General features: G+C 41.5%; 1 protein-coding gene across 6 annotated transcripts in view; it reads left to right on the top strand.

Annotated features, from left to right (window-relative positions):
- ADAMTS6 (ADAM metallopeptidase with thrombospondin type 1 motif 6) overlaps positions 1 to 18,398 on the top strand; it is a 299,242-nt gene extending 280,844 nt beyond the window's left edge. For 5 of the 6 annotated variants that reach the window (XM_055086592.1, XM_055086594.1, XM_024124793.2 and 2 more), the window contains 2 exons: positions 1,351 to 1,507; positions 15,256 to 18,398. In XM_055086592.1, the coding sequence (XP_054942567.1) occupies positions 1,351 to 1,507; positions 15,256 to 15,365 (267 nt within the window). In that variant the 3' untranslated portion in view covers positions 15,366 to 18,398. Of the gene's footprint in view, positions 1 to 1,350; positions 1,508 to 15,255 lie in introns of those variants that run through there. The other variant, XM_055086595.1, reaches the window with a different exon arrangement.
- The last annotated feature ends 7,716 nt before the right edge of the window (positions 18,399 to 26,114 follow it).

The following is a 26,114-nucleotide window of genomic DNA, read 5'->3' as shown; positions in this document are numbered from 1 at the left end:
TTGATTTACAAAGTGCTCAAGTGGAATATACATCATAAGCTTAAGTAAACATTGAATGCAATAAGTGTTTCTCTGTAGAAGTGTGACAGTTTCACAATTTATAATTGATATTATGCTATTAAAGAATCAGTACAGACATGCTGTTATGATTTTTAATTAAACCGGCTAGAAATTTCCTTTCTTATATATTCTTTGTTGCAATTCACTGATATATAAAGGGCATTTGAAAGTTTTTGTGTGTTGATAATTTCACCAAATTTACAGTTATCAGTTTGAGATTGTTCTTTTAAATGTTGTCAAGTCCTTTTCTTCTCCTCTATATTTTCAATTCAGTTTCCTAAAATTGAAATTAGCCAGTGAAAATACATTTTCAAAGATACTTTACTACATCTTTATGGTGCATTTATTTTTCATTCTGTATTTAGAAACTTAAAAGTATCTGTAAATATCCTTGCAAGTCCTGTAAGTGCTTTGAGAGTTTTTGCAAATAAATCCAACACGGCCTCGGTTTGTTTACCTTGTAAACATCACCATCACCTGTCTTTGCACAATTAGCTCCTCATCCCTTTGATCCCAAATCTCACAGGCTTTCTGGTATTCTGGGTGGCAGGCCCAAAGAATAGACCACAGCTTTATTCTTCAGCCTGGACAGCTGATCAGTCCCAGCAGAAACTAAGCCCCTCAGAGAGTAACTTCAATTCTAAAGTAACCGAATCCTCAGAGTAGATGAAAAAGGAGAGGGAGACATGCTAATTGGCTAACACCAGACCTCTTCTCAGATTTGTCTCAGATTTGTGTGACAGAAAATACCTCACAAAACTCAAGGTACTTATTTATGCTCTTTTTTTTTTTTTATTTCAAAGGAGTCCCATCACCAGGCCCCACAGCAGTCACTGCTGTTATACTGAACTAATATTTTGATCAGATTAAGAGCACTCCAATAGACCATCAGGTTGTTTTCCCACAAATCTATAATATATAAATAGGCAGCAGTAGTGATGTCCCAGCCCTAGAACCTCTGATTATTCTACTTCCTCACAAATATTTTCTCATTATACTCTTGTTTAAGTTCTCCAGCACTGCTTGGAACTGTTGAAATAATAGCCCAAGAAATCTCCATCTGTTGTCTTCTGGAAACTAAGTTGCTTCCATTTTCTAGGGTAATAACATGATCCTTGAGCTTCCAAACCAGTTCTGTAATAGAATGACCTAACCATATACCTCTCCAAGGTGAACTACACATGGGCTTTAAAAGCTAATATCTATGGTATTTGAAATGACATAGTATCTTTTTTACCTCCTGAAAATTGTTGAAATCAGTATTTTGTTTCTCCCTGTCTTTTGGTTTAGTGTTCTGCTCAGTGTGGACTTGGACAGCAAATGCGGACTGTGCAATGTCTTTCCTACACTGGACAGGCATCGAGTGACTGTCCAGAAACTGTTCGACCTCCATCAATGCAGCAGTGTGAAAGCAAATGTGACAGTACCCCCATTTCCAGTACTGAAGGTAAGTTTCCCAGTACCTCCAGTATAGAAGGTAAGGGGCCTCTGGTCTCTAGTGGTTCTCCTATACTGATTCCCAGAGTTCGAAGAGCCCCATAAAACCACTGTTGTAGTGTGTCTGCATAGAGCATTTGTGAAAGCTACATATATACTGGATATATAATCAGGAAACCTAAGTTTTCTACCAGACTCTTCCATTAACTGTATGACCTTATTAAGTCAACTTTTCTGGAGCTAAGTTTACTTACCTATGCAGTGAGGGAGTGGAGTGGATAATCTCTAAGGTTCTGTCTAACCTAGCATTCTATGTTTGATTTGTGCTAGAAAGATAGAGATGATTTCTAATGAACCAAGCTTAAAACTGAAAACTTCTATTTCTTTTTGGCAACAACAATGGACCTCTGCTATTGTAAAGATTAAAATTCATGCTTGTGATACATATAATGAAAGCATATGTTTGAAACTACTTATGTTACAAATGCTAATTTTCTCCTTGAAGAAAAATAGAAGAATGTTATTATATAGCTGTTTATATAGGAGGACAAAAGTCTTCAGACTCTGAAATTTCTCTTTGTTATATATGGGGAAATCCCTTTATTAACAGCAGATGCCCATCCAAATCCTGAATTTTCTTATATCTTATTTAAATAAAGGTACTTTGTTTATTCAGTTAAGCATTCATTGAAATTTCCTGAATGCTACTATGTGCAAGGCATAATAACAGAAACTATGAGGAGTATAGAGACAAATATGGCATAGTCAGGAAGTTCAGACTGCCTTCTCACATGAAAATGGAAGCATGATCAAATATACAAACATCTGAAGCCATGAATTTTGATTATGTAAGAAACCCAGCCATTGGACTCTGCTTGAAAAACAAAACAAAAATAAAGAGCTATGCTGACTATAATTTGTGACTACTTTTCAAATGAAAATGATATGGTCATTATTCTATTAAAAAGAAATTGTTTCTTTTGATCAGATCTATCCAGTTTGAGGGATTTTTTTTTTTAATCCTATTTTTCAATGTTTCCATAAGGAATTTCATTTTAGGAAGAGCAATCATCTTGCATGACAAGATGCAGAAAACTTACATCTTTGCAAGTGGCCTGGTTCTTATATCTGAGCCTCAACACAGTATACTTACTGTGTAACTTACTCTTTCAAAGAAATAAAGCCTTACCCTATATTAATTCAAATCAGAATTTTAATTTGCAAAATCTCTGGCTCTAGTGCCATTTCCTTTTTTTTCCCTTTGGTAAGGGATGTTCTGGAAATCTAGCTTTCCTTCTCTTGAGAAGGGCTCAAAATCTATGACAAACAGAAGTACTTTTCATAGCAAAACTATTTTCTTTAAATGATCTAAATTTTAAAAATCTCTTTTCTCTAAGATTTGTAGCAAACAAGTCTTTATGTATTGTAAATTATTGGCATTCAGTCATGTGGGTTTGGGAGTCTGTTTTTCAGAGTTGGAAGATAAAAGGTTAAGGTGGAAGAGAGGATATAACTATCATATTAAACTATGTTGGGGGCTTCCCTGGTGGCGCAGTGGTTGAGAATCTGCCTGCCGATGCAGGGGACAAGGGTTCGTGCCCAGGTCCGGGAAGATCCCACATGCCGCGGAGCGGCTGGGCCCGTGAGCCATGGTCGCTGAGCCTGTGCGTCCAGAGCCTGTGCTCCGCAACGGGGGAAGCCACAACAGGAAAAAAAATAAAAAATAAAAAATAAATAAATAAACTATGTTGGGTATTATGTTAGGCCCTTTATATTTATTATCCATTTTATATATCTCATATACATAAATATCTGTGTGTATTATATAATCGTGATAACAACCTTTCGAGAATTGGTATTACTGATGAGGAAACTAAGGCACAGAGAGAGATAGTGACTTACCCACATTACAAGAGTAGGAAGTAGTAGAGTCAGGATTTGAACCTAGATTTGGAAGAGCCCTAGGGCATGTCATCTTCAACTACGTTTATATGCTATTTGTAATTCACTCTTTAAAATCAGGAATTTTAGGCTGTGACAAAGTGAGAGAGTGGCATGGACATATATACACTACCAAACGTAAAATAGATAGCTAGTGGGAAGCAGCTGCATAGCACAGGGAGATCAGCTTGGTGGTTTGTGACCACTTAGAGGGGTGGGATAGGGAGAGTGGGAGGGAGGGAGACGCAAGAGGGAAGAGATATGGGAACATATGTATATGTATAACTGATTCACTTTGTTATAAAGCAGAAACTAACACACCATTGTAAAGCAATTATACTCCAATAAAGATGTTAAAAAAAATCAGGAACTTTAACATGAAAACAGAGCTTGTGATTATGAAGTACAGACACTTCTGGCATGACTGTCAAAAGATTAAGTCTTGGGGCTTCCCTGGTGGTGCAGTGGTTAAGAATCTGCCTGCCAATGCAGGGGACACGGGTTCAAGTCCTGGTCCGGGAAGATCCCACATGCCACGGAGCAACTATGCCCGTGCGCCACAACTACCGATCCTGCACTCTAGAGCCCGTGAGCCACAACTGCTGAGCTCGTGTACCACAACTACTGAAGCCCATGCGCCTGGAGCCCGTGTTCCACAACAAGAGAAGCCACCTCAACGAGAAGCCCGTGCACCGCCACGAAGAGTAGCCCCCGCTCGCCACAACTAGAGAAAGCCTGCCTGCAGCAACGAAGACCCAATGCAGCCAAAAATAAAATAAAATAGAATAATTAAATTAAAAAGAAAAAGATTAAGTCTTAATCGTTGTTGAAAGACTGGCTTTTTTTTTTTTAATTATTTAATTATTTATTTATTTTTGGCTGCGTTGGGTCTTTGTTGCTGAGCATGGGCTTTCTCTAGTTGTGGCTAGTGGGGGCTTCCCTTGTTGCAGAGCATGGGCTGTAGGCGCACGGGCTTCAGTAGTTGCGGCACGCGGGCCCTCGAGTGTGCAGCCTTCAGTAGTTGCGGGGCGTTGGCTCAGTAGTTGTGGCACGTGGGCTCTAGGGCGTGCAAATTTCAGTAGTTGTGGTGTGCAGGCTTAGTCGCTGTGGCACATGGGCTCAGTAGTTGTGGCTCGTGGGCTCTAGAGTGCAGGCTCAGTAGTTGTGGTACACGGGCTTTGTTGCTCCGCGGAATGTGGGATCCTCCCAGACCAGGAATCGAACCCCTGTTCCCTGCATTGGCAGATGGATTCTTAACCACTGCGCCACCAGGGAAGTCCCAGAACTGGCTTTTTGACATGCCCACAATAATATATGTTGAAGTTAAGTTATGTTCATAACTTCATTTTAGGCCATTTTAATAATTTCTCCAAACACTTCTCTGTAGTGGTTAATTATCCTACATAAGCTTTGCAGCTGAAAATGTAGTGCTGTTTTTATAAGAGGCAGAATATCATTTGCAACTGCACTTATTTCTGCCTTAAAGAAATTTTCTCAAAATGGATAGGTGTTAATCTGATATTTCTTGGATTATTTGGAGAAATACCTCATAGTCATTTCTGTCTGGCCAAATCACCTTTTATTAATATTAATCTGAAGTAAGCAGTTAGGACAATATTTTTATCCTTCTCAGTAAAGGAGGAAACTTTTAGGAACTTATTAATCCTGCAAAGTATGACTAATCTTAGAATTGTTATTCCCTAAAGCTGTTGACTCATTTAAGACACGATCACTCTCTTTTATAAAATTAGAATTAAAGTAGAAACAGTGTATCTGTTGTAACTTGTTTTGTGTTCTCTTTTGCTTCCCAATAGTATATATTGAATATATTTAAATACCTGAAACCCTCTGTTCGTTTCATCAGAAGCTACTTATTGAATGCTTGCTGCGGCCAGCCTCGGCCATTTATTATGGAAAATTCAAAACATTTATAAGTTCATAGTCTTACGGGGAAGATACTTCTTTTTTTAAAAATGCAAGGTAGAATGTGTTATATGGAGTGGTTTACACAAGTGCTAAGAGTGCTCATATGAATGACTGATGACTTTAACATTTTGGATCAAGGCAAGCTTCATAGACTAAGTGGTCCATGAGCCAGTTGTAATCTGTAGTTGGAAAAACCCAATGTGTACCCTGAGAAAAAGGATGAAACGGTTGATTGAAGTTATAACTTATCCATAGAGATATGAAATGGGCAGATAACATGGATTTTAAAAGAGAAGAGGCTCTTGCATGAAAGTAATGTGAGAGTGACCTGATAGAGCTTCTGGAAATCAGATCAGGGAGAGAGGAAGTGCCTCTTAAAAAGGGGAACTTGGGAGGAAAGTCCAATTGTGGGGGAAGGTGCAGGTTCTGGTTAATGCAGGACATAGAAGAGGACCCCTTTTTTTCTACCAGAATCAGGTTCCCTTGACTCTTGGAAAGGAGGCTATTGAGAAACTAGTTCAGCTCTACTCTAAGCAAGACAGGGTAGGACTAACAGAGCTCTCTTTGGATCTAAAATACAGTCTTTCACTGGGGTCTTTATGGGTAACACGGGCCACTGATAGAATCTTGGGTATTGTTTCAACTACTGAAGTTTAGGAGATGGTTCCTCTCCTGATATCTTATTATTAAAATAATAAAAAGTTTCAAACATACAGCAAAGTTGAGAGAATTTTACAGTGGACACCCGCCATCTAGATTTTACAGTTAACATTTTACTGAACTTGATTTATCACATAGATATCTATCTGTCCGTTCGTCAAGGTGATGGTGTTTAAAAAATGTTCTCTCCAGGGCTTCCCTGGTGGCGCAGTGGTTGAGAGTCCGCCTGCCGATGCAGGGGACACGGGTTCGTGCCCCGGCCTGGGAAGATCCTACATGGTACAGAGCGACTGGGCCCATGAGCCATGGCCGCTGAGCCTGCGCGTCCAGAGCCAGTGCTCCGCAACGGGAGAGGCCACAACAGTGAGAGGCCCGCGTACCGCTAAAAAAAAGAAAAGGAAAATGTTCTCTCCAGTCATCCAACCATAAAGTCATCTAATTAGCAAACCTACCTACCATCTGCCAGCCACTGAGACTAGGAAAGGTTCCTGTCCTCAAAGGAAGCACAGTTTAGGAGGGGTGGCAACATGCAAACAAATAATTTTCACAATATGGGCAGTACTGTAATAGGGGTAGAAAGAAACTACCATGAGTACACAAAGGAAGGGGTTATTCAGCAGAAGCATCATGGAGAAGGAAAGCTTGAGCAGGGCACTGGAAGGTGTGAAACAGTTGGCCAGCAGGGGACACGGGTTCGTGCCCCGGCCTGGGAAGATCCTACATGGTACAGAGCGACTGGGCCCATGAGCCATGGCCGCTGAGCCTGCGCGTCCAGAGCCAGTGCTCCGCAACGGGAGAGGCCACAACAGTGAGAGGCCCGCGTACCGCTAAAAAAAAGAAAAGGAAAATGTTCTCTCCAGTCATCCAACCATAAAGTCATCTAATTAGCAAACCTACCTACCATCTGCCAGCCACTGAGACTAGGAAAGGTTCCTGTCCTCAAAGGAAGCACAGTTTAGGAGGGGTGGCAACATGCAAACAAATAATTTTCACAATATGGGCAGTACTGTAATAGGGGTAGAAAGAAACTACCATGAGTACACAAAGGAAGGGGTTATTCAGCAGAAGCATCATGGAGAAGGAAAGCTTGAGCAGGGCACTGGAAGGTGTGAAACAGTTGGCCAAGAAGATGTTGAAATGCTGGGCATTGCTGGCAGAAGGTGATTGTGTGCAGTCACAGGGCTGTGGAGTCAAACATAGTTCAGTATGGTTGCAGAGGGTGACAGATGAACAGGTAGTAGAGATGAGTCTACAAAGAACGAGACAGGGACTTGGTTTGGAGGGTCCTGTATGCAGTGGAAGGAAGTTAGGACTCTATCCACCAGTTCTGGGAACAAGTGAGGGAAATTGGGGAGTGACATACTTAGGCTGGCCGGTGTATAAGGGGTAGAGGGAAGATAGCCTTGTGTGGAGAAGAGTTAAACAGTAGTTCTGAGAGCCCAGGCTAGAGATGATGCAGGCTTGAACTCAGGCAGATATAGCAAGGATCAAAAAGAGGGTAATGAATTGGAAAAAAAAGAATAAAATGGAAAGGAGAATAAAAAGCTCCTGATGAACAATTAGACATAAGGATGAGAATATGATGTGGAAATGTTCAGTATGACTCCCAAGTTTCAGATTTAAGGAACTAGATACTATTAATCATGGTGAGGAATTTAGGCATCTATATGGAAATTAAGCACATTAGTCCCCGAAAGCCATAATAAAATAGTGGAATTTGAGTAACATTTTAAAAAATGAAAATAAACAATAGAGAGAGATTGAATAAATGGAAGGTTAAGGCAACAAAGGATAGTAAGAGAAAGCAAATCAGAAGTGGAGCATCAAGAAATTAAAAGTAAATATTGAGAGGGAACTAGGAAGAGGAAGAAGGAAGATATAATTTGCCATGTTTAACATCTACTTTAGCTTTTTATTCCTGAAAGCCTTCGGCTAAGAGTGAAGGCATTATAGGCTTGATCTTAACAGACTGCCACTGATGAGGGTAACATCACATTGCTGCTAAGAGTGAATTATAGACACACTGGGTATCACTGCATTTGAAATACTACTCAGTAATTTTTTTTTTTTGGTGGTACGCGGGCCTCACACTGTTGTGGTCTCTCCCGTTGCGGAGCACAGGCTCCGGACGCGCAGGCTCAGCGACCATGGCTCACGGGCCCAGCCGCTCCGCGGCATGTGGGATCCTCCCAGACCGGGGCGCGAACCCGGTTCCCCTGCATCGGCAGGCGGACGCGCAACCACTGCGCCACCAGGGAAGCCCCAACTCAGTAATTTTTTAAAGTACATCTGGCAGCTGAGACTAATGTACTCAAGCTCACCTGAATTTCTATCCCAAATGCCATTTTATTCATCTTTATTCAGTTTCAGGTTCCCTTGTAGTTTGGTGAGTCTTTTCAGCTTCTCAATAGCACAAGGCACTCTTTCAACTAGTATTTATTGCTGCCAGATAATGATTCATGGTGTGGAAAGATGAGCAGGAAAGGTGTGGTTAGTATACATCGGTTTACCGGACCAGGTTGTCTAACGGTGGCTTTGGCAGGTCTCAGTGTCCCTCAAGTACATGATTTTGAGAGAGCCTAAGCAGCTCCAGAAATCTCCTGAGATCCATGGAACAAAACAGATACTGAATGTGGGTTTTAAGGTGGCTTCTGATGTATTAAAATCAGTGAAAGGAATGAATGGTGAAGGTCATTTGAACTTTGATTTCAAGGAGGTGAGGAAGACCAGACATTTTTGTTGCCAGTTTTTAAAATGGTCATAATCCACCTTAACATTCAGGGTTATGTTCCCGGCTGTCTGGTTTAGAGGGAACCCTGGATTTGTATTGGGATCAAAGCACCTCAAGTTGACTGTGGGTGGCATCCAGAGAATAAGACTGGGTAAGAAGAAACCAAGGAAGCAAAGAGAGAAAGAAATGGCTTAGTCCATGGTAGGATGGAATCAGAATAAAGTTCCATAGTTGATATCACCTTGCTTCAAGGGTAAAAAGTCAGTGGACTGTTCCCACTGCAATAAATACTGTCAGGTTCCCAAGCAAAACATGTTATTTCATCCTTTTCCAGTTTGAATATATAAAATATCAAGGACTCAGGTACAGTTTCATCAGAAGTGTGCTGAGTTCACATCCCCCGCCCCCAACTCCTGCACCACACATGCACATGCACAGCCTTTGCCACCATCTCACTTCTCACCAGGCTCTGTGTCTCCATGGGCAGTTTGACAGAGGTACAGCTGGTCTATCCAAAGGATAGACCCTTAGGTGAGAGTCATAACTCTCTGCTTACTGTGCTCTCTCTCTGAATTTCAGAAAGAACTTACAGGCACGCACAGAGAACATGCATTCTCCAAAGAAAGATGCTGAATGGTCCAACTTGGTCATGGAAGGCTATGTCCCTGTGTATCCCAACTCCTCCATTGATATGATTTAGGCAGGCTTGACATTTTCTGAAATGAATACAGTTTATTTACAGAAATAAATACAGTTGCTCTTATACTCCATGGATTAAGTCAAGCCATCAAAGTCACAATGAATCCCAATCCAATTGCATTCTAAATTCATAAGCCTATGTTCAGTGTGAGTATTTTGAAATCATGTCTTTTAGGTCAGTTTTGAAATATTAATGTAAAGCACCTGGGGAAAAACTCACTGGCACTTCAATGATAAGTAGATTCATGTGTTGCCTATGAAACAGGTTGTCTAATTTTATCATTCAACTCTACCAGAACCCAGATTACCAGTGAGACCCAACTCCAGCATACCTGGCAAATTGCTTAAGATTCTAATCATGGGTCTAGTTCACATCGTATGGCCTACGAGCTGGCTTTCAGCCCTTGATACATCCCTAAGTCTCTCTGAGAAAATTTAGGAATAGTCCATAAATTGTCATTCCCACCAGAAATCTCTAGCCTTGGATAAAGTGAAACTTTATTTTCAGGCAGGGAGGTGAGAGGAGATGTAAAAAAAGGAGAGACTAGTTAGGTCCACAAAATATTTCCTAGAAATCACACAGTAAGGACCTCTCACCCTTCTGATAGACTCTGAAGAAAAAAGGTAGAAAGAGTGTCTTGTCATTCTCCTCCCTAGAGAGTACTTAACTGGTACATGAAGTTAGTAGAAGAGAATATCGGGCTCCTTCATCTTAAAATCTTTGACCCTTCTGGCTCAGATTCTGCTACTTAAAAAGCAAAGCAAAAGAAAACATGATAGTAAAGATCAAACCTTCAAAATAGATCAATTAAAAAGTGATTATATTATTACAAAAAATTCTACCTAAACTAAAGAATTCCTTTCAATAGCTCTCCTAATATAATTGTTTATGTGCAGATTATGTATTACTTGGGTATAGAGAAACCAATTTTTAGATATTTTAGATATTAGCTAGAAATCAATACCAACTGAGGATCATTCAGAAATTCAATCAAAACATGTCTGTTATTGTTTTGATTTCAATGGGAAAATGTGATTTAATTTATGCACAACTTTTCCAGAATGGTTTTATTACAAATGTAACCTGTATTGTGTGTTGGCTGAAGGGTAGGAATGAAAAGGCTATTTAATATTTTAAATGGGCTTTGGGGATGAGGCAGACAGACTAGTCAATGGTAAGTTTTATAATTAAGGCCTCACAACTACGTACATCAGCAAAATGTCAGTGAGTCAATCCAAGGGCTTACCAGGTCAGTCCTCTCTAGCTAACTAAAAAAGTGACACATGGGCTGAATGCACCAATATAATTTAAAGCTTGTACTGATATTTTTAAGATTACACTCAGCTTTCTGTAATGATGGGGCTTTAAAACTTCTTGCTGTGTTAAAATTACCTTTCACTCATGTAATTTTACAAAATCTAGGGAGAAAGGGGTAGTTGAAGAAAGGTATTCAGGCTATTCTGAATGCCCATGACCTAGAACCCCCCTTTCAAAAAAAATATACCCCTTCTCTAAGGTGGCAGAGCAAACCTCCTGATAAGGATGTCCCCAAAGATTGAATTACCAGGGGTATCAGCCAAGAATAAGAAGTATTGACAGGCAGAAACCTTTTTGCATTAAGATGCCAAGAATGCTGCCAAAATAGAGTGGTTTTGGAGTCAGACAACCTGAGTTCTGGTCCCACTTCTTAGACCAGCTAGCTGTGTGACCCATAGTGAGTTTCGTACGTAACCTTTTTGAGCTTCAGTTTTGCCATCTGTGTAAAGCTGACATTTTATATACTTAAAATGATTAAATATATATAAATATGTAAAACTGCCTCAAGGCAATGCCTGGCACATAGGAAGCACTTGATAGATTATTTTTAATGTTATCATTACTAGATTAATCTCTCATGGAGTCAAAAGACTGGAAGAATGTAAGACCAGTCATTGGTGAGTAGGTTTTCATCACTCTGAAGACTGACTCTTCCAGTCTAGGCAGTCCCTAGACAGCAAAACCAAGACGTAGGAATGGGACCTTCCTCAGGGCCCCTCCTTCGTGGGAGCCCCCTACACTCCATCAAGGCTGTGTCCTCTACAGCCCAAGAGTCACCATTTAATATCTCATCAAGGCCCATTATCTTCTTGGCAGTCCTCAACCCTGGATCTTCCCTCAGATCTCGCCCTACCTCATCATAATTTACCTGCTCTCTGTTAAAATCTTTTCATTAATTTGCTTATGGGTGCCAATGAAGAGCCTATATATATTTTGACAGGGATCCCAGAGAAATAATACAGGATGGTTGTTCTCAGATGTGTTATTGTTAACAGTAACAAGAGCTGATAAACTGAGTGTTCATTCTGTGCCAGGGCCACACCTGTGCTGTAGGTGTTACCTCATACAAGCCTCACAACATCCTATGGGCTTCATTTCACAGATGAGGAAACTGAGGTTTAGAGAGGTGAAGTCACTTGGCCAAGGACAAACAAATGCTGGGAGGAGGCAGTGCCAGAATTCACCCCAGATCTGCCACCCCTCACCACTGGTGCTCTCAGGTCCTGGGACACACATAAGCAGTCCCTACCTCCCTAAGCTTGATCCTGCTCCTAGGACCCAAATGAATTCCTGCTTTCAATCAAGTTCCTTGGCATCAAGTTAGCTGAGAACAGACTTAAAAGAGGTATTGGGAAGTTCCGAGGGGGACACCCTGGCAGCTGGCCTCCAGCTGGCTCCTAGACTGGACACTGTTCCTGGCTGAAGGGCTGTGCTGGGGCCTCTGCATGCAAAGGACGCTTCTCATTTCCAGCACCTACCTAAGGAGCTGAATCCCTGAGTATTTAATAGCCTGAATGGGTGGATGGAGGGGGTGGTTGGAAGAAGAAATAATTTATGAATATTTTATTTTATTCATTATTTATTATCTACTATTTAATCAGATGCTAAAGTCTAAATCCAAAAGAAAAATCTGTGAATTTTCTTGTATTTTGCTAGTCTCAGAATTTTCCTGGTTCAGAAACTCTTCCGAAAATGGAGTAATGAATCTCCCAATAAAGTTGTACCTCAGGAAATATTCTTCTTTGTTTTGTCTTCAAACTGACTTGTGTCTATAGGACAGCATTTTCTCAGTAGTAATCTAAATATTGCATCCTTGTTGAGAAATTCAGAGCACAACTTACTGTCATCAGGTAGTAATAATAACTAATAGTGATAATGATAATAGTAATTCAGTATATTACACTTATTGAGAGCCAACGACCATTCTATGCACTGAGCTAGGTGATATCATAAGATACACATGTTACATGCGGGAGTGGGAACCCTCATCTTTCCCTATTCACAGATAAGGATGCTTAACCTCTTAGGCACAGAGAAGTTAAGCAATTGCTTCAGAGTCATAAAGTTAGTAAATGGTAAAGCTGGGCTTAAACCCAGCAGTCTGGCTTCTAATTTTATTTCCTTGTACTACTAAAACAACCAGTCATCCTCTATCCATTTATCAACTAAATCATTTTTATATTTTAGCAAAATAGACCAAAGCCAAAGTTTATTTGGTACTTTAAGCAGTCCCACCAAGCCCTGTTAACAGAGCATGACAGTGGTAGTCTCCGCTGGAGGGCTGCCCCATTAGGATGGTGATTTGAAACTAAAGATGAGTGATATGTGTCAGCTGTCCTCATCCTTTATGCTTAGCTTTTCTCATCATTTTAATAAATGCATTATCTGGACAATATATTCCTCTAGGTAACACTGATAACTTTTTTTTCCCACAAAAACATTCTTAGTCTAAACTTTTTTTGGTTACTTTTCACTGGTCATGACAGAGAAGGGAAAAAAATAACAGATGATTTCCAAATTAAAATATATGGGGACTTCCCTGGCGGCACAGTGGTTAAGAATCTGCCTGCCAATGCAGCAGACATGGGTTTGAACCCTGATCCAGGAAGATCCCACATTCCACGGAGCAACTAAGCCCAGGCACCACAACTACTGAGCCTGAGCTCTAGAGCCTGTGAGCCACAATTACTGAGCCTGTGCGCCACAACTACTGAAGCCCATGCATCTAGAGCCCGTGCTCCACAACAAGAGAAGCCACTGCAATGAGAAGCCCGCACACCGCAATGAAAGAGTAGCCCCTGCTCGCCGCAACTAGAGAAAGCCCGCGTGCAGCAACGAAGACCCAATTGCAGCCAGAATTTTTTATAATTAATTAATTAATTAATTTTAAAATAAAATAAAATATATGGAAAAAATAAAATAAAATAAAATATATGGAGATATTTCCATCTCAAATTCAAGCTTGATTCACCAAATATCATCCAGTTTCTTTTTTTTTTAGTACAAAGTTTAAAGAAATTTTTAATGTCTCGCCTACCTTCTTTCAGCCAAAACTTAAATTTATTGAAAATCTTAGTGTAGAAAGTTTCTATTCAAATTTCTTTTATTCTCTTTGTAAATCAAATCTCAAGTAAGGGAGTTCGATGGTGGCAGAACTTATGCTTTCAGAGGAGTAAGGGTTACAGTTTAAAATTTTCAGTCTTTCACCAAAAGAGCCTTGAAAGTAAGATCAATAAAATTGCTTCCTTACTTTTTAATAATAAGAACTGGAAACTTTCCCATTTCTTTGCATTTAATTTTCCATGTTTACCATATGGCTCATGTACCATGTACATGATCTCTTAGAGCTTTAGTGGATTTCTGAAGCCAGGAAAAATAAACAAGGAAGCAACAACAACACTGTTACACTGAACATTTCCCAGTGTTCTGCCTGATTCTAATTACCTTAAACGGTTTACCCAGGATGCTTCAGTATAACCACCTGGAAAAATGAGGGTGGAACTTTGATTCTCGGAGGCAAACGTAATTACTAGATTTACAAAGTATTTTAAAATCCCCAGATAAAATTGAAGAGAGGACTGGAGAGGAATATCACTATTAGCAGTAGAGAGGTTGTATGGGGTGACGGGGGTTTCTGAGAATTAAAGGTCAGTGTCTCTTTTTCTGCACTGGCCCCTCAGCCCCATCTTGTGCAACCAGCCTCAAGGGGAGGTGGAGAAAGAATCATTTATTCACCTTCTGGCTGCAAGAACTGCAGACTTCAACTGTGGCAATTCTAGCACTGAGGAGAAAACACACATAGGAAAAAAGAAGGCCATGTCTCACTTCCAAATTAAAAAAAGACATTTCTACATGTTTCCATAACCCACAGACTGCTGCCATTTGAGGCCAACCCCTCAAAGTTTTCCTCTTTGTCTAGTGTAGTTGCTGAATCTAGGCCACTGTCAGCAATCCTTTTCATTCACCGAGGCCCATCCCCACACCCACAGATGCAGAGATTCTCCTGGGACATGTGTACTTTGGTATCAAACAATGCAACTCATGTTTGATTTTGGATAACCTTGCACTGCTGAATAAAATAACCCTTGAGAAAGAAGCAATAAAAGTGCTGTAAGAAAAATGACTCATGTTTCCAAGCTGTCTAAAGTGATCACTTATCCCAACAAATGGTAATTCTTTCAAGACACAGTGGGCATACACCATACTTATAAAAGTCTGGGAGAAAAGCCTTGCAATCATTTTTTGTTAATTTGTGTTAAAATGTATCAAAAGACTATTTCTGGTAGGGTGTACCAGACAGGGTATGCTTGAAAACAAAAACAAAAACCACATGGATGTGAAAGCCAAGGTGCACTGGCCCAAGGAGGTGGGATGGGGCAGGGGGGTGGGGTGGGGGTGGTCCTTGCTGAACATCCAGGCTCATTGTTTATGTACTTGTTTATGTGCCTCTAATTGTTTTCCCTTTTCTGCCCTCACTCATTAGAGTGCAAAGATGTGAACAAAGTGGCTTATTGCCCACTGGTGTTGAAGTTCAAGTTCTGCAGTAGAGCATACTTCAGACAGATGTGTTGTAAGACCTGCCAAGGACACTGACCCATGGAAAGCCAGAGAGAGAGCGCCTTGTCATTTCATCGTGGAAATGCATCCATCACAGAGAGCCACCCAGAGGAAGAGGATTGATGTCCTTGCAAATGCATTACCCTGTGGAAAACGTAACCACTGGTCAGCCCTAGCTGACAGGATTTCAATATTATTTTAACTTCTGTGAAGTGGGATTTATTGATCCAAAGTGCTGGACACGGTATTAGGAGGGAATGCCAGATTGGAGAGATCCAAACAACACAGGGAGACTTGTTTACTGTGGAACGTTTGTGTTCTTTCGAGTAAATCCAATAGCCTGTTTACCTCCTTGGACCATTAAGATAATTTTTATTATGGACTTAGCAATGACACTGAATCCATTTGTATTTAAAACTGTTTAAAATGTAGCTGTTTTGACTTGGTCAACTATGGAAGTAAAGAAGATTCAGAAATCTTAAGTCATAGCTTAAAAATATTTACTATACTTTATCACTACAACAGCACCACGATTTAAATTCTAAAACGGGCTTTGAACTGTAATTTAAGGAGCAATTATAAATCAAAAGTAATGAAAGTTTGTATTATTTTTCTTCATTCCACTTAATTTCCTTAGGAATAATCCCCCTGTTCTGAACACTGCTGTGAGCCATATATAAACTATATTAAACTGAACAACAATGAAGGACTTAGTTTAAAGCAGCGCATCAGTTACTGCAGCTGTGCAAGTCTATAAATTCACTGCTAATAGACTGTGGCTAACTTGCCATTGTGCAAGTGAAGCTGAGATTTCCATTAAAACTTTAAGAGAAAAACATTTCAATTTCATGCAGAAGCCAGACCTGGGGTATGGTAGAGACTGAAGTACCAGGCCTTTTGCTGCCATCACACAGGATGCCTCAGTTCTTAATTGAGTCACCCCAACTCACTTGTGTTTACATCCTCTCCAGCCACAGAACGGCTTCTGCCCTATTGGATTGTTGCATATGCATGTTGAGCTTGCTGAGATGATACCATGCAAAAGATAGACTGGCTCAGTGACAACCAGGCAGACTCTTTTGCTGACAATTACGATGGGTTCCAGATGTCCCTTCTTTGATATGGCAGAAGGGCATTTATTTATATGAGAACAAGTGTGTGTGTGTGTGTGAGCGCTTTTGAGTGTGTGGGTAGATGAGTGTGCTTGCACATAGATGTGCTATTTCTGTGAGTTTTAAAGTAGGCAAGGGATAATAACCAAAGAAGAAAAACTCATGAAGACTAGAGGTCATAAAGCATCATTTTAATAGTCATTCAACCAAGTATTTTGTGTTTTTTATGGATACTCTGAATGGCAATTAAATGTGAAACCCAATTTCTTGGGCAAGTCAAATTCTAGAATCAAGTCCACCTAAATTAAACTGACTAAACTCACATTTTCCCAGTCCACATCACACTCGTCAAGAGATTTGACAGTGAGATTTTTTAAAAGAGAAAAAAAAAGAGGGTACTTGCTTATATGACTATTTTGTACTTGAACACTTGCAACAGGATCTTGATGAATGTGTTTTGTGTCCTACACATGAGTGCACCTTGCGACACCAACACCTCAAACTCAAACCAAGCGGCTACTTTGTAAAGCTACTACTTGCAGTTAAAGAGTATGTTTGACTTAAATCCATCACTGTGCTCTGAAACAACATGTCAGGTGTATCAATCACATACACCATAACCTAAAGTGGTTGATGAGGTTTTTTCAGAAAGGGAGACTCACAGACTTCAAAACCAAACGTCAGATTTGCTGTGGACAGTCAGCATGGGACGTTTGTTGCTCTGTGTGCTCAGTCGCCCTCATCTGAGTCTCCTCGCCTGCTTTCTCTCTCAGCACCACAGCTCATGTCCCTGAGTTTCCAGAGAGAGCGATTGACAGTAGACGAGTGGCCAGGACCCCAATCTCTGCTGCCTTGGAAGACAGCCCAAGTGCCACCTCAGCCGTCAGTAAAGGGCAGGCAGCCACAAGCAGCAGGGCCCCAGCACTGACTTCCTTTGGCCCCTTGCAAAGAGCACTTAACTTGGTGCTAATGTGCCCTGGTGAAATAAAATAAGCGAACAAAAGATGGTTGGTTTCCCTGGCATTTTAGGCATAGGTTTGCTATCGGGATCTGCTTTTCTCCAATGTAAATATCAGCTTATGTTTTTATTTCAAACAGATTCCTTACATTACTGACTAAAGGCTACTTTTCCCCTCACCCAGGAACTAACATGGTGAGGGCCATACCCCTGAGCCCCGTGCAGCACCCCAACTGGTGCTAGAAGAGGAGGGCAGACATGTCCCTCTGGGGTGTGCAACGGCACCAAGGCCAGCGGGCAGAGAACTCCCGGGGGCAGCATCAGATTACCTTTCTAGAAGGAACCAAGCACAGGATGTGTAACAGGACTAAACTTTCAATTGGCCTTGAATTTAAACCTGAGTGAGGAAAAGTCATATTCCACAGCACATCACAGTACTGCTGCTACTCTGTCGTCAACCACATGGCTACACGATGCTCTATTCCTAAATGATAACAATAGGATTGTCGGCAGATGCTGAGCCACCATGGCTGGCCCTCCGAAATATATATAGGCTACTTAGGGAACCCCAAGGAAACTGGTACCCCGTGGCTGAGAGCAGTATCCGCCACTGGCATAAGACCCACCAAAAAAGGCAAGGTAAGCGTACCCAACTGACTCCTTAAACAGTCCATTTCATTAAGAATTTTATTATTTGAGTGAATGTCACATAGGTATCCTTAATAATACAGAATGAAATTACCTTTGTATTATTGCGATTAGTTGTTGCTTATTATTTTATACTCAGTATTAATGTGGTACACTGTTACTTTTTTTTTTGCTTTTGTAAATTATATTCTAATTTATTGCCATGTTTCCTAACACGTGTCCTACATTCAATTTCCTGCTTGTAATGAAAATGAAAAAGTCATTGTAACACTTGATGGAGTGAAATTCCACACCAGGCACAGATTTTTTTTTAACATAGACAATTTAGTAAAAATAAAATTCAGCTTGTAAGAATGATTCAGATGGAAGTTGTCTATTCCCTGAAAAGCTGGTGTTAAACTCACAATAGGAGGACTCTCTATCCCTTGCAATACCACACTACATTATCCAAATTTTCCAGGTAGTGTACAGGATTGCGATAACTTGTTGCATTCTTTTCTTCAGCCAGCTATTCTGAGGCCAGAAAGGAAGTCCAGATTGACCACTGCCACATACCTTCAGTCACACGGCCCACAACTCTTTTGCCCCCTGCTTCTTTTGCTTTCCATGTAAATTCTTTAGCATAGAAGAGGATGCAAGATATTTCGCTGTGGAAAGGGTGCTGAACAAAGAATTCATGCTTGAAGGGTTTTTCTACTCAGACTCAACTGGGAACAAAGAACATGATGAGCATACTTTTCTGCCTCCAGACTTTTCCTTTTAGCTGAGCCGCTTTGCTGAACTGGGGGATGCTATCATATGCAAAGGCAACTCAGCAGTTAAATCTGAAGGTGTCCCTCCTGCATGCTTAGCTATTTGAGTACTTTCATAATGACAGCTTCATCAATTGCATAAGAAGGTGTACAATGTCCAAACATGGTTGTTTTAATCCACTTACCGCCATATCCCTCCCCCACAGATTCAATTGTATACATTAGAAGAAATCAAGTGAGGTGATTAGAAAGTCCTGGGGGGGTACTTCCCCAAGGTCATCTTAGGAACCAAAAGTGGTGAAGTGTTATGAATTCTTAGTTAACAGGAAGACCCTGGCACCAACTATTTTAACCTCCCACTGCATTTGCAAAGGGTAGTTCTGCCTAGGGGTCAGGGAGGAGGAGAATACCGAGAAACAAGGCTTACCTTAGCTTAGATTCCTCAGATTCAAGTCTATCTTTTCATCTACAGTTGTTTTCAAGCTTTTGGTTTAATGTTTCTCTCCCTGTGGGATATCTACAGGACACTCTCCTGCTTAGGGCTCTGACCCCAGGGACAGTCTGCCTTCCATTAAAAGATTTTGCCACTTCTTGAGGCCAGGTGACATTTTTTCAAGTAAATTAGGAAGAAAGTTGGATATTGATCTTGGTTATAAAAATATGTGAATTTGTGTGGCAAGGGTAAGATTCATTACTTTTAAAAGAAGAGAGGAGAAATGTAATTCAGGCAGGAAAAAAAAGTCATAGGCCAGGAGGACTGGAAAATTCTAAATAAGTGGTCACAGAAAAAAGATCACTGAATAAAAAAGGGGACAAATTAACTATTTTTGCAATTCTGTCTCATGCATATCATAAGAATGTGTGGAATAAACTTAACATGTTTTTAAAAAGACCAGCTCTTCACAATGGTTTTGTGCCTTAAACTTCAAAACCTCAGGCTGGAACTTAAAAGGAAAATGGTCTGTTCTCCCGTCTCTTTCTCAGAGGGTTATTTCTAACATTGCTTGTCCCTCATTTCATCCACAGATGATATCTGAGGCCAGAAATGGAATAGTGGTTTGAGGGCTGGAGGAAACCAAGGTTATGCCCATATTGTCTCTTGGTCAATGGCTTTTCTTAGCCCACTGAAAGCCTTGAGCTTCTTGGACCTTGGTGTGGATACCTTACCTTACAGAGAGGTTTCACATAAGAAGAGGCAAGTTATCACACCAGGTCCAGGCCTCCTAGCAGTCAGAGTGCTTCTTCAGGTCAATGGCTCAAGAGTTGGTGGCATCCACCAGCCCAAGGCGGATATAATTCTTGGATGGCCTGGTCTGTGGCCCCAGCAAAGGCAGTTGTGGATAGCAGGCTACCGTATGGGCCCACAGAACAGTAATTATGAGATGAGGCCCCTGAAATCCCAAGCAAAGGTGGCCAGAGGAAGTGCCAGTCTAGGTCCAGTCCAGGCCAGGTGTGGCCTCTGTGTCTGGAGAGTGGCATCAGCCGCGGTCATTCATTCATAGCAGTATTTGCTGAGGCCCTACTGTGCCCAGGTTCTGTGCTAGGCACTTAGCATATGCTCTCTCATGGAATATTCTCTCAACAAAGCTATTGAGGACAGTACTGTCAATCCCCATTTACAGATGCCAATACTGAGGCTCAGAGAGGTTAAGTTGCTAATAGTCACAGACCAATGAGGAAGAGCCACCTCTTTGACACACGGAAGGGAGCTGCCTGGTCTGTCTCTAGGACAAGGAAGCTGGGGAGGATGCTCCTCTACCAGAGAGAAAGTGACTCACCAGGCCAGAGGAAATGGGGTCCTCCTTCCTGGGAAGCAGTGAGCCTGAGGCCTTAGGAGGGGCCTCAGGGGACAGGGAAGGGTGAACTTTGGGGTCCTGTCTGGTAGGTGGTGGTTGGTGTTCGCTATGAAAATTCCTATGTCTGGTGACAAAATTACAGTTGGGGACCAAAAGTGGTTTCTTTTTTTTTTTTTTTAAACAATATATATATTTTTAATGTATTTATTTTATTTATTTATTTTTATCTGCGTTGGGTCCTCGCTGCTGCGCACGAGCCCTCTCCAGCTGTGGCGAGCTGGGGCTCCTCTCTTCCTTGCGGAGCACAGGCTCCAGGTGTGCGGGACCCAGCAGCTGCAGCAGGCGGGCTCAGTAGCTGTGGCGCACGGGCCCAGCCGCTCCGCAGCCTGCGGAATCCTCCCGGACCGGGGCCCGAACCCGCGTCCCCCGCATTGGCAGGCAGACTCCCAACCACTGCACCACCAGGGAAGCCCCCAAAAGTGGTTTCTGAGCATGTGGTTAGAGTTTGTGGGAAGAGGAGGAGAAGGAAGGTCAAAGACATTGGAGGATGAACGGTGTCTGCAATGGCAGCAGCCAAACAACATGAAGGCTCTCACCTCCCCTGAAATGTCCTGTTTTGAATCACAGAGCCTGTCCCTGCCTGACAGCCCCCCACACCACTTCCAGACATTCCAGATGGTCTTGCTGACCTGCCTCCACGCAACTGGAGCAGAATGATTCCCGTGTTGGCTTTAGGGTAAGTTTTGAAGAAGAAAGGTGGGTTTCTCTCTGTTTCAGTCAGAACAGGACCATCAGGGCTTGAAAGCTCAGGCCATGGCGTAGCTGCCAGCAAGCACATTCTTTGACCTTCTGTGGTGGGTCCACAGAGTGGAACCAGGTGTTCTTTCAGCCCGTGCCAGAATGTATCAGCCGCCCAACTGGCCACCTGCCTCCACCCCACCGACAGGGCTTTGGCTGGCCCTCTACCAAACAGCTGTGCTGAGAGCCGCAGATGGCCGCCCACGCTTGTGCCCAGGCCAGCAGCTGCATTGGCCTGACAGCCTGGCAAAGTGGACCTCGTGTGCCTCTGACCTCCGTCCTAAGTCCTCCCCAAGCCAGGTCACTCGAGGGGCTGGGGAGAAGGAAAACCAAAGCTCACATACACTAAGGAATTGCTTTTGTGGTCCAAAGGCAAGCAAAAAGCACACTGTTCTCTTCCCCTTCCTTCAATATCATCAATTTTGGTATTTTATTTTTAATCGTTCAAGTTAATCTGATATAAATGAATCAACATTTAGTTCCTGTTTGGCGAGTGTATTATTGTTAGAATAAAAAAATCTCCTGATTTTTTATTTTCTATGTATCCATACAAAGGCAAAGGAGGATGACATCCCAAGTTCAAAAAGACAGTATGTACTTATTATGTAGATAATAATAAGCATTGCTTGATATTTTGAAAAAACACCCACAGAAGTGGCTAAAATGTGAGTTTGATTTAAAATGGGTAGGAAAAAAAAAGTTTTCACAGCTGAACTAATTACAATAAAAAATAATTTGATTCAGAGTTTTAAACTTTAGAACAGAAAAAAGTTAAATTGAGAAATTAAATATATTTTATGTTGAGATTGAAAAAAGAAAGTATATGTTGAAATTATGAAACAAGGTAATAACCTGGAGCCACATTTATCTTTGAAGATTTTCTGATTGTAGGCTGGGCCAGGAAGACATTATTATCTTCTGTGCTCAGGAGCCAAGTCCCCACCAATGTGGGAAGCTCCTGCTGGAGGGAAGGAGAAGGGGACCCACTGTTTTATTTCTTTCCACATTTAATCTCAATTGCAGAAACTGCATGTACCAGCTATCTCCTAAGTCTGGCTTTTAAAATCAATACATTAGAACTTAACTCTCCAAATGAGTGCTGTTCCCTTCCATGTAATCACCGGAGATCACTCTGTACTCATTCTAAGAGCAAAATCACCACTCAAAACTGTCTTAAAGGCTTCCCTGGTGGCGCAGTGGTTGAGAGTCCGCCTGCCGATGCAGGGGATACGGGTTCGTGCCCCGGTCCGGGAAGATCCCACATGCCGCGGAGCGGCTGGGCTCGTGAGCCATGGCCGCGGAGCCTGCGCGTCCGGCGCCTGTGCTCCGCAACGGGAGAGGCCACAACAGTGAGAGGCCCGCGTACAGCAAAAAAAACCCCAAAAACAAAAAAACTGTATTAAAATTGCTTGTTTAGACTATCTTCCAGGGTAAGATAGATTTGATTTTCACAAAAGTCCAAAACCAAATCTGGTGGTGAGTAATTTGCATATAATCATTTTGGCTACAAAATCTTGTCTTATAAATTGACCCCAGGTGATACCACAAAAGCAATTACAAATATGCTTTGAGTAAGTGACTTTTTTGAAGGATTTCACTCATTTGGGTACAAAAGTGCCGGTGTTTTGTCTAAAAATTATTGGCACTGCTGTATAATCCAATTTAAGACTGATAGAATACAAGCTTTCATTAAATGTTATACTATTTCCAATTCTAAAATTAGCTGGAACCTGGACCACCTAAACTGGCATGTTATCTGTTAGGGAGAAGAAAGGTCTCTGACCTCTCAGAATTGAGTCAACCCTTAAATACAGGAGGCAAAACCACTGTCTCAGACCCTGGAGGTTAGCAAACAGCTGTCCTTCCAGGATTCTCCTTCCAGAGGGCTAACTAACCAAGGTCTGCCAGCAACACGAGCGAAGCTGCCGCCAAGTGTGCAAGACCTGGTGCTCTGCTTCCTCACCACTGGGGTGTGCCTTGATTTACACAACTGTAAGTGTGTTCCATTCCTGTAGCTTGAGTCCTTTCCCATTTGCTTAAATGATCATTCCTAGATGAGCCTGTCCCCTGATCCTGAATTGGCCAGGTGTGGGGCTGACAAGCCAGCACTGAGTGTCTTCTCCCTTAGTCGGCCTTTTTCCTAGAGTTTTCAAGGAAGCTGTTAATGATGTGTAAATAGATACTCAAATCTATGGGGCCGACTACTGCTGTGAGGAACTCCGAGAGTGGCCTTCTGAAGAGGAGAGTTACTCCCTTATTCATTCAACTTTGAAGGGTGAATTTTCACCATGGGTTTTTATACGACAGATACCCGGGTAAATATCAAGACACAAACCAAACTTTTGTTCCCAACATTTTTGCTGGAACATGCCTTAAAATCCACAATTTTTATGCTTTTTCTCCCCCCTGAAAGAACAAAATCATTTTAAATTCACACCCTTTCTTTCTAAACAGCTTCAAAAAGGCTTCTTGGGTGGCCAGGAATCCTTGTTCCTCAAAATTAGCACTGACAGCTATGGTCAGGGACACTGTTGGAGTCCATTGTCACTCCAAATCAAGAAGAAAACTTCACTTTAAACATGTTTACAACTCCCCCCTCCAGTAGTCTAACAGATGTATCTTTTTCATCAACTTCATAATAATTCAATTGATGATAATTGCCTAGGAGGAAAGCTCTGATAAGACAGATGGGGTCCCTTCAGGAAGTCCTAATGAAGAAAATAATGAGTGACTGTGTACTTATTTAATGCAATATCCTTTATAAGAGTAAGGGGTGCTGAGAAATTAATAGTGTTTCCTACACTGCTGAAGATATTTAATTCAATTTCTTTTTTGCTTTAGTCAAGAAAGTATCAACTTTTCTTATTTTGTTTTTATTTATTTTGGAAATTTTCAAGCATATGCAAAGATCAGAGAGACTTGTTTAACTACTCCAGCCTTCCTCACCCAGGTTACAGCAGTTACCAACATGTGACCAGCCTTCTTTCCATCTATACTCCTCTACTGTGGATTACTTAAGCAAAATTATTTCATCATTAAATATTTTGGGACGTGTCCCTAAAAGATAAAGACTCTTAAAAAAGACTACACTACTATTTAAAAAATTTATATTTTCATTGTAAAATTGCATTTGCTCTTTTTAAAACTACTGTCCCCAAACTTGAAGAAAGTAATACAAATTGTATATACCACTTAATGAGCACCTATTGTATACTCTATTCCAGGCAGTATAGTAGGTGCGTTCTGTCCATTATCTTATCATCATCATTATTACTGATTTTTATCGAAGAGGAAACCGAGGCTGAGAGAGGTTAAGAGACTCATCTGCTGGCAAGTCGAGCCCAGTAGGACTGTGGAAAACCAGGATTTATGAGAAAACAACTCTGTCACCACCAGTGCCTATCCTGTTTCTCTGCTGCAAATCACATTTAGGAAGAGGAACATCCAGTATCCCTCTCTGCTTGTTGGTCCCAGAAGAGTGGTCCAAAAACAAGTAACTCCTGGAGAAAACTATCCTCTTCTCTGGCACTTCTGGACCATGGCTGCTTCCAGCCTTAGTTGAACAAGACAGTGTTGCCTTCCTGTAACTGCCTTGTTGCTGCAAATGATTTTAGCCATATTTTTCTTTACAATCAGCAAGTCAAAATCTACACTGGTTAACAAAACTTCTCTCCAACTCCAACTCCATTGCAAAATTTCTAACTGTAACCATATGTAATTAATAATTAATTGTAACAAACTCAACTGTGGAATAAAATGTGTAATTAAAAGTTATCTGAGGGGCTTCCCTGGTGGCACAGTGGTTGAGAGTCCGCCTGCCGATGCAGGGGACACGGGTTTATGCCCCGGTCAGGGAAGATCCCACATGCTGCGGAGCGGCTGGGCCCGTGAGCCATGGCCACTGAGCCTGCGTGTCCGGAGCCTGTGCTCTGCAACGGGAGAGGCCACAACGGTAAGAGGCCCGCGTACCACCAAAAAAAAAAAAAAATTATCTGTAGGGAAGTGTCATGATGTCTGCAAATATATAGTTTTCAAAGAATTAATTTTTTAATGGGGGGAGGGACAGAGAGAGAACAATAAAACAAATATGGCAAATGTTAATAATTGGTAAATATAGGTGATGGGTAAATAGGAAGGAGAGAATTCATCTCTGTAGAATGTGTGTACATGTGTGTGTATGTGCATGTGTGTACGTGTGTATGTGTGTACGTGTACGTGTATGTTCACATGCACGTGTGTGTGTGTGTGTGTGTGTGTGGAGAGAGAGAGTGAGAGGGAATGAGCAATGGTTTATTGATATCTTGGTCAAAAAAGAAAGCTTAGTGAACTAGTCTTTCCTATCCTTTTTCATCTTTCTAAGCAGGAAACCAAGTGAAGGGCAGGACTTGGAGTTACAAGTCTTTCATATAAGGAGTAGCCAGAAAGGAAAGCAACTGGGCTAAAACCCAATTCCTAGTCCTGGTCCAAAAATGAGTTTTTCTCAAGTTGGAGCAGTGGTTCCCAGACTTTCAGATTTCATGGACCAGTAAAATTTCAAACTACTTTGAAGACGGATGTAGAGTGGCTAACATTTTGCTTTGCCAAGCGAAGACATTTAAAAAAATCTATCATTTACTATTGCCATAAAAGTACCTTTCTGGGCTTCCCTGGTGGCGCAGTGGTTGAGTCCACCTGCCGATGCAGGGGACACGGGTTCGTGCCCCGGTCCGGGAAGATCCCAC

This window comes from Physeter macrocephalus, chromosome 8, assembly GCF_002837175.3.
Source record: "Physeter macrocephalus isolate SW-GA chromosome 8, ASM283717v5, whole genome shotgun sequence".
Classification (NCBI taxonomy): domain Eukaryota; kingdom Metazoa; phylum Chordata; class Mammalia; order Artiodactyla; family Physeteridae; genus Physeter; species Physeter macrocephalus.
This window is presented reverse-complemented; position numbering and strand designations above follow the sequence as displayed.